The 16,678-nt window shown below is 40.3% G+C and overlaps 1 protein-coding gene across 5 annotated transcripts in view; it reads left to right on the forward strand.

The window, feature by feature from the left end:
* LOC134356647 (kelch domain-containing protein 8B-like) overlaps positions 1 to 16,678 on the forward strand; it is a 163,548-nt gene that overhangs the window by 11,453 nt on the left and 135,417 nt on the right. For 4 of the 5 annotated variants that reach the window (XM_063067623.1, XM_063067622.1, XM_063067619.1 and 1 more), the window contains exon 2: positions 11,802 to 12,570. In XM_063067623.1, coding sequence (XP_062923693.1) covers positions 12,195 to 12,570 — 376 coding nt within the window. In that variant the 5' untranslated portion in view covers positions 11,802 to 12,194. The remainder of the gene's footprint in view (positions 1 to 11,801; positions 12,571 to 16,678) is intronic. The other variant, XM_063067621.1, reaches the window with a different exon arrangement.

The following is a 16,678-nucleotide window of genomic DNA, read 5'->3' on the forward strand; positions in this document are numbered from 1 at the left end:
GATGTGAGTTCATAATAATAAAACCATAAGACATAGGAGCAGAATTAGGCCATTTGGTCCATCGAGTCTGATCCGCCATTCAATCATTGCTGATCCATTTCCCCAATCCAGCACCTCATTCCCCGCCTTTCTCCCGTAACCTTTGATGCCATGTCCAACCAAGAACCAATCAATCTCTGCCTTAAATATACCCAACAACCTGGTCTCCACAACTGCCTGTGGTAACTTATCCCACGAATTGACCACCCTCTGGCTAAAGAAATTTCTCCCCAACTCTGTTTTAAATGGATGCCCCTCTATCCTGAGGCTGTGCACTCTTATCTTAGACTGCCCACCATGGGAAACATCCTTTCAACATCTACCTTGTCTAGGTCCTTCAACTTTTGAAAGGTTTAAATGAGATCGTCCCTCGTCCTTCTAAATTCTAGCGAGTACAAACCCAGAGCCATCAAACGTTCCTCGTATGATAACCCTTTCATTACCTGAATCATCCTTGCAAACCTCCTCTGAACCCTCTCTAATGCCAGTACGTCTTTTCTTAGATGAGGAGCCTAAAACTGTTCACAATACTCAAGGTGAGGCCTCACCAGTGCTTTATAAAGCAGTGGTCCCCAACCACCGGGCCATAAAGCATGTGCGAGGAAACGATATGATTTGGCGATATGAAACAATATGAATCAGCTGCACCTTTCCTCATTCCCTGTCACGCTCACTGTTGAACTTGAACACCACCCCCCCCCCCCCGCCGGCTGGTCCGCGGTGCAAAAAAGGTTGGGGACCCCTGTGTAAAGCCTCAACATCACATCCTAGCTCTTGTATTCTAAATCTCTTGAAATGAATGCTAACATTGCATTTGCCTTCCTCACCACTGACTCAACCTGAAAGTTACCCTTTAGCGTTTTCTGCACAAGGACTCCCAAGTCCTTTAGCATTTCAAAAAAGCATTTCAAATTTTTGGATAAAATAATCCGCGCAGCTATTTCTACTACCAAAGTGCATTATCCTGCACTTTCCAACATTGTATTTCATTTGCCACTTTCTTGCCCATTCTCCTAATCTGTCTAAGTCCTTCTGCAGCCTTCCTGTTTTCTCAACACTTTCGCCCCTCCACAAATCTTCATATCATTCGCAAACCTGGCAACAAAGTCATCTATTCCATCATCTAAATCATTTATATACAGCATAAAAAGAAGCAGTCCCAACACCTACCTCTGCAGAACACCACTAGACACTGGCAGCCAACCAAAAAAAGATCACTGGCTGCTTCCTACTAACCAGCCAATGCTGTAACCATGCCAGCAACTTTCCTGTGATACTGTGGGCTCTTAACTTGGTAAGCAGCCTTATGTACAGTTCCTTGTCAAAAGCCTTCTGAAAGTCCAAATATACAACATACACTGCATTCCTTTTATTTCTCCTGCTTGTAATTTTCTCAAAAAATTCCAACAGGTTCGACAGGCAGGATTTTCCTTTAAGGAAACCATGCTGTCATTGTCCTATCTTGTCCTGTGTCACCAAGTACTCCATCACCTCATCTTTAACAACTGACTCCAACATCTTCAGGCAAGCTGGTCTATAATTTCCTTTCTACTGCCTTCCTCTGTTCTTAAAGAGTGGAGTGACATTTGTAATTTTCCAGTCCTCTTGGCACCATGCCAGAGTCCAATGATTTTTTTTAAAGATCATTTCTAATGCCTTCACAATCTCTATCGCTACCTCTTTCAGAAACCTAGGGTGCAGTTGATCTGATCTGGGTGAATTATATACCCTTAGATCTTTCAGCTTTTTGAGCACCTTCTCCCTTGTAATAGTAACTGCACTCACTTCTCTTCCTTCACACCCTTCAACATCTGGCACACTGCTAGTGTCTTCCTCAGTGAAGACTGATGCAAAATACTCATTTAGTTCATCTGCCATCTCCTTGTCCCCTGTTATAATTTTTCTGACCTTATTTTCTAATGGCCCTATATCCACTCTTATCTCTCTTTTATTTTTTACATAGTTGAATAAGCTTTTACGATCTACTTTGATATTGTTTGCTAGTTTGCTTTCATTTTTAATCTTTTCCCTTCTAATGACTCTTTTAGTTGCTCTCTGTAGGTTTTTAAAAGCTTCCGAATCCTCTGTCTTCCTGCTAATTTTGCTTTGTTGTATGTCCTTACTTTTGCTTTTACATTAGCTTTGACTTCCCTTGTCAGTCACAGTTGTACTATTTTGCCATTTGAGTATTTCTTCATTTTTGAAATATATCTGTCCTGCACCTTCCTCATTTTTCCCAGAAACTCACGCCATTGCTGCTCTGCTGTCATCCCTGCCAGCATCTCCTTCCAATTTACTTTGGCCAACTCCTCTCTCATACCACTGTAATTTCCTTTAATTCACTGAAATACTGCTACACCAGACTTTGTTTTTCTCCCTACCAAATTTCGAGTTGAACTCAATCATATTCTGATCACTGGCTCCCAAGGGTTCTTTTACCTTAACCTACTTGATCGCCTCCAGCTCATTACACAACACCCAGTCCAGTATAGTGGATCCCCTCGTAGGCGCAATGACAAACTGCTCTAAAAAGCTACCTCTTAGGCATTCAACAAACTCACTCTCTTGATCCATTATCAACCTGATTTTCCCAATCAACCTGAATGTTAAAATCTCCCATGACAATCATAACGTTGTCCTTTTGACACACATCTTTTCTATTTCCTTTTGTAATCTGTGGTCCATATCCCAGCTACTGTTAGGAAGCCTGTATATGACTGCCATCAGGGTCCTTTTACCCTTGCAGTTTCCCTAACTCAATCCACAAGGATTCAACATCTTCCAATCTTATGTCACATCTTTCTACTGATTGATGCCATTTTTTACCAGCAGAACCACCACCCCCTCTAACCCTCTGATACAACGTGTCACCTTAGACTACAACTGTCCTTCAGCTACCATTCAGTGATGACCACAACATCATACCTGGCAATCTGTAACATTGCAACAAGATCATCTACGTTATTTCTTATCCTCTGTGCATTGAGTTATAACACTTTGAGTGCTGCATTTACTACCCTTTTTGATTCTGCATCCCTAATGCAAAAATAATAGGTTGCATTAGCATTTGTGTTCAGCGTGTATTCGTTTGCAGAATTAAAACACTCACGCTTATCCATTAAATGTAGCATTGATTAAGTGATATCCTTTTGTGAAATGATAAAGAAAAGCAATATAGCCAGAGGTGTAAATGTGATTACTCATCCAGGATGTAATATTGAGAGCAGTAAATATTTACAAGCAAAAATGATAACTAATCAAAGAGGTATTTTGCCTACAGACAGTAGCTCCATTTAAATATAAACTTAATTAAAAGAACATTATGTTATTTAGTTACCCAAAAACATGCTGGTTAATATAAAACCCTAGAGCATGGGTTCCCAATCTGGGGTCCACTGACCCCCTCCGTTAATAGTGGGGGTCCATGGTTGGGAACCCTACCCCAGAACAAAAGCAAAGTGCCCCCAAAGTGCTCAAGTTAATAGTAAATTTGAATAAATTTACTGTTTTCTACATAATGACTGTAACTCTCCAAGGATACTGCACGTGAAGAGATTATTATAATTTTCTTTAAGTGATAATTTTGTGGTTCACAGAAGGTAGATAGTTCATTGAAATACAGAAAATAAAATGTGGTTAAATATACCTTGATCACATCTATGATAATACCATTCTCAGTTAATGCTGTTTAAAGTGATTTCTGCAGTCTTTTATATGTTTGTAAATAAGCAGCAAAAAGAGTTAATTAAATGTAAAAATATAAAATTAGTTTGAAGCTATGAATAATTAATGACATAATTAAATGGTTGGGAATTACAGTTGGTGCGGCTTTATTCTGAAAATAGAAAACAGCTTAATTGGGAAGTTTCCTTGTCAATAATTAAAAGTCGTTTATTCCAGGATTCAGTATAAATTTAAAAAAAATTCAGAACCTGTAGTTATGAGAAAACACATGTAAGTTATTTAAGACATAAAAATTGAAAAGACTGATGTTTGCAAGAATATGAAGCTCCTTAGAGCTGAGGAAACTAAACCTCAGGTCTGACTGGAATAATATCCTTCTGTCTGTCTGTATCTTGTTTTACGGCGGTTGGCATCCAGCTTAATGGTGCATTACCGCCACCCTCTGCTCCAGAATGTGCACTAGACATATATTCTAAATCCCTTCACCCAATCTCACACACACACACACATACAAACCGAATAATATCCTTGTGCAATGAGGAACAATTTGTATTGAACCCTGAGCCAATGAATCGTCTATGCTTGTTACAAGCATCTAATCCTGACTCTGGAAGAAAGTCTCATTAAGCAGGATTCTATACTCATGCTGAAACACTTACAGGAAGTGTGTTGGGGTTTTTCTTTGGTCTGGCAGGGATCTGAATTAGCTACTAAAGGGAAAAAAAAACCCTGATTTTGACCCTTCAAATCAACAGAGTGAATGATGAAATTTTGTGTGTGTGTTTCTGTACTTGTGTGTGTGTGTGTGTGTTTGTGTGTGCGTGCCTGTGTGTCGGTGTGTGTGTGTGTGTGTGTGTGTGGTGTGTGTGTTTGTGTGTGTGTGTGTGTTTGTGTGTGTGTGTTTGTATGTGTCTGTGTTGAAAGAAAGTGGAGGGAGATGTAAAGGGAAGGGTTGGACTGATGTTGGAGTAGATGAAAGGCTGGCAAAACATGGTGGTTGAAGCATTGGACTGTGCTGTAGGGCTCTATCACTGTGTTGCGGTGTATATATTTCAGAGTGATGGCACAAATCGTGATGAATTTCCCCACACTCAGGATCCCCAGTCTCCGTTGTTGCATAGAAGCCAGATGGTTTATCTCATAGTGTGAAGGATTGTTGGGACCATCCTTACTCGCCTTTTGTTGGTTAGGTGAAGATTGATTTATGGCTGGTACTCTCTGATTTTCTATCCTCTTCCATGTGAGTAAACTAACAGCTGAAGGATATACAGTGGATTCCGGTTGTGGGCACATCGGTGACAGTAAATTTTGGCGCAATTAAGCAGCTGCCCCAGTTAGCTGAAGTTTCATGGAAATAGTTAAAAAGGTATAAAAAAGCAAACTGAGTAACAAATTATGCATTTAAATAAAATACAGAACAAATTAGAACACTACCAATAGTACTGCAGTACTACAAAAGTGTGTATTAGTTCCTAATGCTTATCAACAGAGGAACTAAGCCAGGTTGCGTTTTTTGATTGTGAATGAACAAAATCTGTGCGAACACCTAGTGCAGATAATGAACTAACTTCATACAATGCTGTTGATGATTGCAGCCACCAAATCCTAATTTTCATCGTAAAATTCAAGATGATTGTCTATATCTTCAAGTTCTTCATAGTTTCCCACTTGTTGAAGTAGTGAAATCAATTCATTTTCTCTCTCGGCTGTTTCGAGTATTTCGAAGCATGAATGCTTGAAAATGTGGTGAGCAAAGCAGTTCTGAATTGTCTTAATGCTTATTTCTTGCCAATTATCAGTGACAAAAATCACTGCTTTTAGATCATAAATACATGCAACTGATGCTATTTAAAAACTTTTTGCTTGAAGCATGATGTAGTGTCTAACAACCACGCAAGTGCAGACAACTGGTGCTAGTTAGAAACTGTTCGGCAACAGCATCTTGCCCCATTTAAGTGGCACAGTGTCCCAAATAAAAGAAAGGAATACCAGCTATTTTCTTGATTAGGTTTTGAAGTTTAATGGTTGCCCCAAACTCGAGGTCGGAGCTGCCGTAGGAAACTGGGGTGTCCTGGGAGACGGAAGATTAAAAGAACCCCAGTTCTTTGGGCACAGAGCTTGGCAGAAGTGACACAACAGACTTTTAACATCATAAATCAGAGAGTTGTTTGTTATGTCTCTCCTCTCGCTGTGAAATGGGGAGCCTCTTTCTCCCTTATTAGGGAGAGAGAGAGAGCCTGTGGTATGTCGAACGAGTAGTCTTTGGGGTACTGTAGTTCTGTGTCTTTATTGATGCTTTGCTGCGTGCTTGAGTGCTTGGTGGGGGGGGGTGCCAATGCTTTTTTTAATTGTGAGGAGGGGTGGGGTGGGGTCGTTGCTTTGCTGCTGCCTGTGTGTGGGAGGGGGAGCTGGGGGGGGCTTTGGGGTTCTAACATTTAACTGTCATTCATTCTTTGGGGCACTCCTCTGTTTTCATGGAAGGTTGCAAAAAAAAAATTTCAGGATGTATATTGTATATATTTCTCTGACATTAAATGTACCTTTGAAACCTTTGAAATAAGCAGCTGCCCCAATTCACCAGAATCCACTGTATATAGGTAGAACAGCACCTCCACTTTTTTCTGTCAGCAAGTGTTCAGCCCCTATTGATACAAGTTGTGAATATATTGGACATCAATTTAAAATGTGCTCTGGAGGCTGGAATCCTGAAACAGAAACAGGAACCATAGGAAGCATTTAAAATTCGGCTGTGGATAGCGGTCATGGAGAAAACAATGAAGGCTCAACTAATACACTTGCACTTCGCTAAGACAAACCAGGGTAGGTCTTACACAGTGAACTGTAGGTCACTGAGGAGTGCGGTGGAACAAAGGGATCTGGGAATACAGGTCCATAATTCTTTGAAAGTAGTTAGATAGATTTGGTCTTAAAGAAAGTTTTTGGCACATTGACCTTCATAAATTGAATACAGGAGAGATGGGATGTTATAATGAAGTTGTATAAGATGTTGGTGAGGCCTGATTTAGAGTATTGTGTGCAGTTTGGTCACCTACCTGCAAGACAGATGTACATAAGGTTGAAAGAGTACAGATAAAATTTACAATAATGTTGCTGGGTCTGGAGGACCAGAGTCATAGGGACAGGCTGAACAGGTTCAGACTTTATTCCATATAACCATATAACAATTACAGCACCCTTGGAACAGAGAAGACTAAGGGAAGATTCGATAAAGGTATACAAGATTATGAGGAGTATAGATAGGGTAAATTCAAACAGGCTTTTTCCACTGAGGTTGGGTGGGACTATAACTAGAGGTCATAGGTTAAGACTGAAAGGTGAAGAGTTTAAGGATAACATAAGGGGAAACTTCTTCACCCACAGAGTCATGAGAGTGTGGAACGAGCTGCCAGCGCAGGTGGTGCATGCGAGCTCGATTTCAATGTTTGAGAAGTTTAGACAGGTATATGGATGGTTGTCCAGATGCAGGTTGATGAAGTAGGCAGTTTAAATGTTTTGGCATGAACTAAGTGGGCTGAAGGGCCTGTTTCTGTGCTGTGCATTTATATCACTCCATGACTCAAATATATCAAAGTTAAGATTTGATCACACTACAGGGGGCTGCAAATTAAATCTAATAGAACTTGGGTTCCCTCTTCCATTCCCCATTTTGGCTCCCCTCTTACCCCTTCTCTTCTCATCACCTATCTATCACTTCCCTGTGGTACACCTCCTCCTTCCCACACTCCCATGTTCCCCTGTCCTCTCCTATCACATTCCTTCTTCTTTAGCCTTTTATCTCTTCCACCTATCACCTCTAAGCTTCTTATTTCTTCCCTCTTCCCCTGCCATCCCATCTTCCTCCTCATCTAGTCTCACCTATCATCTGCCAGATTGTATCCCTCTCCCTCCCCAGCTTCCTATTCTGGCTTCATCCCACTTCTTTCCCAGTCGTGACGTAAGACCTTGGCCCAAAACATCGACTGTTTTTTCCCCTCCATAGATGCTACCTGACCTGCTGAGTTCCTCCAGCACTTTGTGTATGCTCCTTAACATTTTCAGAATTGTGTGTTTATTATTAGTATTTGAGGAAACCCTGGCATCTGACGTTCCATTAAACTGCTCTAAGGTAGGAGCACAGGCATCCCGTTCGATATGTTGCTTACAGTATATAGTTTAGGTTTAGGTTCTCCTGTGTTCTTACGGCCCCTCAGAGCAGTTTTCAGCTTCAAGATCCCTGAACCCCATTTATCTCCATCTGGACATCTATTCCCTCTGCCAGGGCTCAACCGCAAGTAACAGGAGTCCATCTGTGCAATGCCTTTAATGCAACAAGATATCCCACACCGTTTCACAGAAGTGTTATCAAATACTGGCACGGGGCCACACAAGGAGATCTTTCTCAAGTTTTCTTAAGACCTAGAAGGATGGGATTCAGCCCATCGAGTCCATGCCAACTCTCAGACCATTGCCGTGCTCGTCATCTCCCCACCATGCTCTTCTTGGATAATTACAGTAGCATGATTCTTCGGAGGTGGAAGGAAAGAGGAACACCTGGTACAAGGCCATGTGGTCGCTGGGGGATGTCTAGACTCCATGCAGAGTGCAGCATCCAACTGGAGTTTCTGAAGCTGTGAGGCTGCTGTGCCACACTGCTACCAGAAATCAGATCAGGGAGACATTCTCTCATTTGTTGTGATGATTTGTTTCCATTTAGAGTTGCTTGCAGTCTGCTGCTTCTTCATTAAACATGCAATTGCAGATTGGGTATGTACTTTGTGGGACATCTCCATCAGTCCACAAATGCAAACATCAGGGTCTGGTGGCTTCCACTTTAATTCTCTCTATTCTGACACCTCTGTTCAGCTTTCCATACCATTCCAATAGAAGTTGAGAGACAGGAAAGACCTCACCTGTTGACTAATCATTTTACAGTTTTCTGGATTCACTGTCATGTTCAACAGTTCAAATGGATCATTGCATATTCCCATGACACCAATCTTTTCTACCTTTAATTGTACAGCATCGTCCCTTTTATGCCTTTTATCATCTTCGCTTGTGTCTTGTCTTTTACCCAACCACAAGCTCTCACCCTTTGTTCTTCCCATCATCCTCACCGCTACTTACAGCTCGAACTCTTTTTTGACACTCATAGACATGAAAGATTCAACCTGTTTCTGTCTCCACATCTGCTGCCTGCCACGATGAGCGTTGTCAGCACATTCTGTTTTCATTTCAAGTTTTTACAGAACGTCTTTTTAAAGATTTTTCAAGACATATTAAGATGATACAGATGATAAAGCTGGGGATAGTTAGTGATAAAGGGCATGATTGCAAATGCTCAAGCAGATGGCCAGAGTTAGAGGAGTGCAGGGGCTTTGGAAAGTGTGAAAGAAAACTATGTTTCATAAAATCTCAGGGAAGATTGGTGAGTACTGGAGTAAGTATTCTTGGAGGCAACAATTCATCCATTAGTTTCTTGTTTGCCGGGCATTTGTTTTTGACAGCACCTCCTAAAACCACAAACATTCCCACCACTGAGCACATCTACAAGGAACACTGTCGCAGGAAAGCAACATCCATCATCAAGGACTCCCACCATCCAGACCATGCTCTCTTCTTGCTGCTGCCATCATGAAGAAGGTACAGAACCAGGTTCAGGAACAGTTATAACCCCTCAATCATCAGGCTCCTGAACCAGCATGGATAACTTCACTCACCTTAACTCTGAATCGGTTCCATAACCTCCATTTTCAAGGACTAATGCAAGTTCTCAACGATTATTATTTATTTTTATTATTATTTGTTCTTTTTGTATTTGCACAACTTTTTACCTTTTACACATTGGTTGTTTGTCCGTCTATGTTTCTGTGCAGTTTTTCATTGATTCTAATGTGTTTCTTTGTATCTATTGTGAATGCCTGCAAGAAACTGGATCTCAGGGTAGGATGTGGTGGCAACTGTGTACTTAGTTAATACAGTTATTTTGAACTTTGAACTGTTCAGGAAACTAATCAGTTCTGCATCCACCCAGTCAATTGATTTAGGAATTTTATAAATTTAGACCATGAGACCATAAGACAGAGGAACAGAATTAGGTCACTTGGCCCATTGAGTATTCTTCACCATTCGATCATGGCCCATTTACTTTTCCTCTGAACTTTGAAGAAAGCAGAGTGCAGGGAACGCCATGTCCTGCGTGTCCTCTCTGAGCAGACAGGGATGGAGAGACGTGGAGGTAGTCAGTCCAGAAGTTCGAGAAACTCCCAAGAGCTGTTCAGTTCATTATATTGGCTGCTCTGTGGGATGTGGCCCATCATTATACTTTTTTCTTTCTGGGATCAATCAAAGGTTCACTTATTATCCAAGCATACTACTCTGAGATTCTTCTTCTCCAGATAGCCACAAAACCCAGAAAAAAAGGAATGGCAACATAATCATCAATCCCCTCCCCACAAACCTCCCCCACACGACACGGAACATGAACATTGACCCCCAAACCCCCTTCCACCACACAAAACGCATAAAGAACACCAGCCTGTAAGCCTTCCTCTCCCTGAACACCGACCCCCCCACAAGTCCCCCTCCCCCACACAAGAGAGCAAGGAAGAATGGGTGTCAAACAGGATATAAAAAACTATAAGACTGAAAAATGTCCACAGTTCAAATCTATATCTGTTTCCAGAAGGCAGAAAACCTCTGCAGCAGCAGAGTGATCACACCAGCGATCAAAAGGCAGGCAGCTGGCGCTCATCTTCCGCATTCCCCTCCATGTTTCAATCTCCCTTGTCGCTTTAATTGGTGAAAAGGAGTTGAACATCGGCCCAACTCCCCCGCAGCTTTTTGCCTCGAGGTTTGCTGCCTCTTGGAAACCTCTCAGAGACAGCAAAGCACTGGATCACCCAAACAATCTCCAAACTGCAATTCACAGGCTTCAACAGTTCCAGATACACATTCAAGACCAAAAAAAACAGACAGAAAAGACCGAAATGGAGTGAAATAAATAGTTTTGTGGTCTATCTTGAAGATGTCGACTGTGAGAGCATTTGTATGCTGGCACCATCTTGACTGGATATGGGTCTTGTTGCCATTTTCCCAGTTCATTGCATGTTAAACCGTTGCAGTCCTTCTGTTTCAAGTGCTCTCTCTGTGGTGGTAGGCAGAGGATAGAAGTCTAGCATATTTGGGTGGTAGTCCCATTAGTACCACCAGGGTGGCAGTGCAGGAGCCTGAAGATGCACACTCAATGTTTTAGGAGTATCTTCTTCTCCTCTGCCATCAGTTTCTGAACAGTCCCTGGACCCACGGACACCACCTCGCTCTTTTACCCTCTTTATTTATTTTTGATATATTCTTAATTTAACTGATGGTAATTTCTTATGTTTTGTACTGTACTGCTGCTATAAAACAACAGATTTTGTGGCATTTATCAGTGATAATAAACCAGATTCAGGTCTAGTTCTAATATGCGACTTGGGCAGGAATGCTCAGGATCTGGCATTCCGATATACCTCCCGTCTTTGGTTTTCCTAGTGGTAAAGTTTGCCTGGCTTGGGAGGTGCTGTCAAAAAATCCCTCCTAAAAAGAAGCTGCTGAGTGAGTTGGTAGAACTGCCCCACTCCTTGAGTTTCTCAATCAATTTTGATCTCTTCTACATTCCCCTAGATTCAGCATTAATTCAGCACCATATGGTTAAGTATCTTGTACTGAATTATGTACTCGTATGCTAATATCATCTAACGTTCACCCAGTTTGGACTGGTGGAAATAAAAAAAGACTGCAAATGTAGGAAGTTACAATAAGACCATTAAATATTGGAAAGACAGCCCGGCCTGCATCTGTGTTAGCTGTGTTTCTGTCCCCGTACATGCTGCCTATTCTGCTGAATACTTCCAGCATTTTCTGTTTTTATTTTGGATTGGTAAAAATTAGGTGCTTAATTATAAATAAAAGTAGATTTAGACTCTACATCCAAATTCCTGATGAGTGCAAACTATACAGGAATTATATGTGTATGTTCTCAAAAATCGATAAGAAGATTATAGATGATCTAAAGCTATCTTTTGTTTTCTCTAAACTAGGAATCGAATCCTGATGAATACTTTTATTCCTTTTATGAAGGTTTAACCCAGAAGAAAATGGGATGATATCCAGTTCTGAGATGTAGGTTCCTTCTCTGTGTTCTTTCCTCAAGCTGTTCACTTCCATGTCCTGCCCTTGGATTACCCATCAAAATAACCCACGAGGAATGTAGCCTGTATTACACCGTGGGTATAACTGTAACAACAGAATACATTCTCATCTTTTTTTATACACATTTACCTCTTTGAATTCCAGTATTGCTAAATTCGTCTGTCCAGTTTGTTCCTTTTAAAAATGTTTAATGGATGAGCTCCACGTTTAGTGCTCTGAAATTTAAAACTAAAGGCACCTGATGTTCTTTGGGAGTTCAATGAGAACATATTATTGCAGATATGGCAGCGAGTGCTGTGAAGTCTCTGTACTGGGAATTGTTTCCACCAATGCCTACTAAGCGTGTGTACTGCACTCCAGTTTATCAGGACAGGCAATTGTTTGTCCTCGGAGGCTGCAGCGAGACAGGATTGCCTCTGGACAAAGTGGAAATGCTGGATGTTGTGAGTCAGAAGTGGACAGGGCTGCCTTCAATGCCAACACCGCGAGCGGGGGCAGCAGCAGTTATTTTGAACAAGCAAGTCCTCATCATTGGAGGCATGAATGAAGACCAGTGCCCTTTAGGATCAGTAGATATCTTTAACATCGACGAAGGCAAATGGGAGAAAAGGACACCACTGGGACAACCTTCAATGGGAATAACAGCTGTCAAGAAAGGTATGCAAATTCATATTTCTCAGTCATACTTGAGCCTTCTTTTCAAGAGTTTTTGTGAACATGAACTCACAGCTAATTTAAGGGTAAAGTAGTAAAATAGATTCTGTATAGCAATAAATGAAGGAATATCTTATATAGTGTGCAATAATATAAATTAGAACATGGATTTAAATAGTTTTTATCTATTAAGATTCCATGATAATATATTTTAATGGAAATTTTATTTTCAAATTCCAGCATGAAATTGATAAACAATTTAAACTTCTGTCAAATGGTTCCTGAGTCTTCTCTTCTGACTTTGCTTGTTACATATTATACTGTGTTTAGAAGTCTCTTGCTAAAATGCACTCTTCATTGAAAACTCATTCTGTCAATTTCTGCGAAATCGTGAGTAGTGAAATTCATTGTTGCAAAAACATTTTATTGCTTTTTCTTGAAGCTATGTAAGAGAGAATCATGCTTTGATATCCCAGCATGCTTCTAATTTCAAAGTCAAGAATCTCCTGAACAACATGACTTTATGCTGCTGCTTAGCAACGAGGAGGACAGAGAAAGGGAACATCACGCGCCCGAGGAGATTATTGTCTGGCAGAATGAATGTAAAACATTTATATACAGTGGATTATGGCTAATTGGGACACACTGGAACCACTACGTTTTGGCCCATTTAAGCGGCTGCCCCAATTAACTGAAGTTTAATGGAAATAGTTAAAAAGATATAAAACAGACAAACTGAGTGACAAATTATGTCTTTAAATGAAATACAGAACAAATTAGAACACTACCAATACTACTACAGTACTATAAAACCGTGTATTAGTTCCTGATAGTTATTGACAGAGGAATTCATCCAGTGGCCAGAATGAGCAAAATTAGAGCAGACAGTTCAACTGTTGCAGGTAGTGGACTGCCTTCATACAGTGCTGTTGATGATTACATCTTCCAAATCTTCATTTTCATTGTAACATTCAAGATAATTGGTAACTTCTTTAACTTCATCGTGGGTCTTAATTTGTCGAAGGAGTAAAATAATTTTCTTTTCACTCCTGGTCATTTCTGGCATCTCCAATCCTAAATGCTTGAAATCCCAGTGAGCAAAACAGTTCTGAACTGGCTTACTGCTTATTTCTCGACAACCGTCAGTGACCAAAATCACTGATAATTGTCAGGAACACAAACACATGCAACTGGTGCTATTTAAAAACTGTTTACTTTAAGCATGGTGTAGCGTCTAATAGCTACACAAATGCTTGCAACTGATGCTGGTTAGAACCTGTTTGGCAACAGTCTCCTGTCCCAATTAAGCATTATAGTGTCCCAAATTTATAAAGGGCATCCTGGCAATGTTCTTGGTTAGTTTTTGTTCTTTAAGAGTTGTCCCAAATGAGCAGCTGCCCCATTTAACCAATGATCCAATTAACAGGAATCGACTGCGTATGACTGAAGAAGAGTTAACATATGTAGGGTGTGAAATATGACATGAGGAGGGACACAGTACAATCCCAAACGTTAGTTCCTTTAAAGCGACTAGAATGGGGTATGCAACAGGTAGCAGCTGAACTATCTTCAGTTTTCTGTTCCAGATCAAATCTTACCTTTCCAATCTTTTTCTTAGTTACAGAGAAGAAACAAGACATCATCAATGTGTTATAGTTGTTCTCCGTTGTTATTGTGTTAATTATTTACATTGTTTAGTCAAGTTGGGTGAAAAACCCAGCTTAGACAATTTGGCATTCATCCTCTGTGTTTCACTCAGTTTGGACTATGAGAGTTCTGATGGATTCATCATATTGGGTATTGGTCTCTGATGATTCGAAAAAGTGAGAGCACGCGCCCTATTACTGGAGTCATTCTGTTGCTATTGTTGGATTAGGATGTTAGCCCTATTGTGTGAAACTAACCCAAGGTATTCGGTCTACTTCTCAACAGGTTTCTGCTGCTTGCAGTGATCCAACAGTAACCGCAGATTGTCATGAGGGGAACTTCCTGATAGAGAAAGGCTTACTCACTTTATGACTGTGTAGCAGCACGCATTTGCAAAATTCATTATAGTTAAACATGATTTGGCAGGAGAATTCATAGAAATATTGGAAATATTCAGTTGTCTGGTCACGAAGACAATTACATTTTATTGGGGTGCAGTGTCTATGTTGTTCGTTGGCTGAATCAGAAAACTGTAGCGGGACTGAAGTTGATTAAATCTAATCATTAGGTTATAGGGACGTTGTGTAGTCAGAGCACTATGTAAGATATGGCAAAGCTAGCTGAAAATTTGGATTTTTATATCATAATGGAGACATACTTTTCATGCTTTGTATTAGAATATAGCTCCAATCATAACTGAAATGTTAATATCATTCTGATGTGATACGTTGTTAAATTATTTGTCTATATCTCATGAATTATAATTTTTTCATCTATACCATAATATACCAAATATAGAGCAAAGCTAAGAGTACAAATAAAAAAAAAGATAACATTTGAGCCATCTGAATAAAACCAAAAGTAGATTTCTTTATGTTGCCGGAGAGGATTCCACAGAGTGGAAGTTTAATCTTGATATTTTCAGCAACTTGTTATCCTGATACTTATTGATTATTATGGTTATAAATTTACTGTTTCTTGCATGTGGTATATTTTATCAAAATATGATATCGACTTATTCTATTGTTAAATATCAGTTGATACAAATATTGAATAATTTCTTTCTTATCTGTTTAATGGTTTTAAATTGCTTGAGACGGTAATGGATTTAGTATTTCTATTTACAGAAACAGTTGCAAACATTAATCTTTGAGGCCAATACAGTGCAACAGATTGAGTATTATGTCTAATATCACTGGACAACAAAGATTTTGCTTCCTAAATACCTTTTGGTGTATCTTATGAACCCTGGGCTACTGATCATGAAAATCACCATGGAATTTCCCTATCACGCACCATTTTAAAATAAACTTACGTTTATTATTTCAATTCATAATTGAAGTCAATTAACATGTTGCCTACAATGTAAGCTGGAAAGTTTCCTATCTTGTCCGGGCATGCTTGGGCAGGCTTAGGCAGCACGGCTGCTGCATAGCAGGACAGGTTTTAGTAATAATTATTGAGTTCAGGACTGTAAGGATGGAATTTGCTATCACCAGGTACAAAAATTTCTGTGAAGGATTTTGATATTTGAGACAGATGCTTCCCAGAATAACTGATGCCAAGGTTAAGGAAAGCATTTTTGTTGGTCCACAAATCAAACAGGTCATCAATGACAGGCAATTTGAAGAATTTCTAGAGGGACCGGAGAAAATCACATGGAAGGCATTCAAGGAAGTTGAAATTTTTCTCGGCATCTACAGAGCACCAAACTACATGCAACTGTTTGAAAGCATGCTTCAAGCATATAATAAATAAAAATAAAGGCATCCGTTAGTCTTGCGAGACCATGGATCTGCGCCTGGAAAGTCTTCACTCTCCAGGGCGCAGGCCTGGGCAAGGTTGTATGGAAGACCAGCAGTTGTCCATGCTGCAAGTCGCTCCTCTCCACGACACCAATGTTGCACAAGGGAAGGGTATTAGGACCCATACAGCTTGGCACCAGTGTCGTCGCAGAGCAATGTGTGATTAAGTGCCTTTCTCAGGGACATATCACGTTCCCTCGGCTGGGGCTCGAACTCACGACCTTCAGGTAGCTAGTCCAATGCCTTAACCACTTGGCCTCAAGGATATAAAACCATGAAATGCAACATGTCACTGAAGGTTCATTTTTTGCATTCCCATTTCGACTTGTTCCCTGCAAATCTCAGTGCTGTTAGCGACGAGCAGGGTGAAAGGTTTCACCAGAACATTGTGGTCATGGAGAAAGGATACCTGGGCAACTGGAATCCATCAATGCTGGTGAATATATTGTTGGACACTTAAGTGAGAAGCCTCAGACACTGAGTACAAATGAAAATCATTAACAAAATATTTTTAACTTAGTTGAACTATTGCAAAGTATCAGCACTATAATGCAATTAAACACATTATATTCAATATAAGTTAATTTGTTGTTTTTCCAAATTCCTACGTGATACAAGTAGTCTGAAATTATACTTGTGTTCATCTTCAAGCAGTCTAT

This window comes from Mobula hypostoma, chromosome 15 (genome assembly GCF_963921235.1).
Source record: "Mobula hypostoma chromosome 15, sMobHyp1.1, whole genome shotgun sequence".
NCBI classification, from domain to species: domain Eukaryota; kingdom Metazoa; phylum Chordata; class Chondrichthyes; order Myliobatiformes; family Myliobatidae; genus Mobula; species Mobula hypostoma.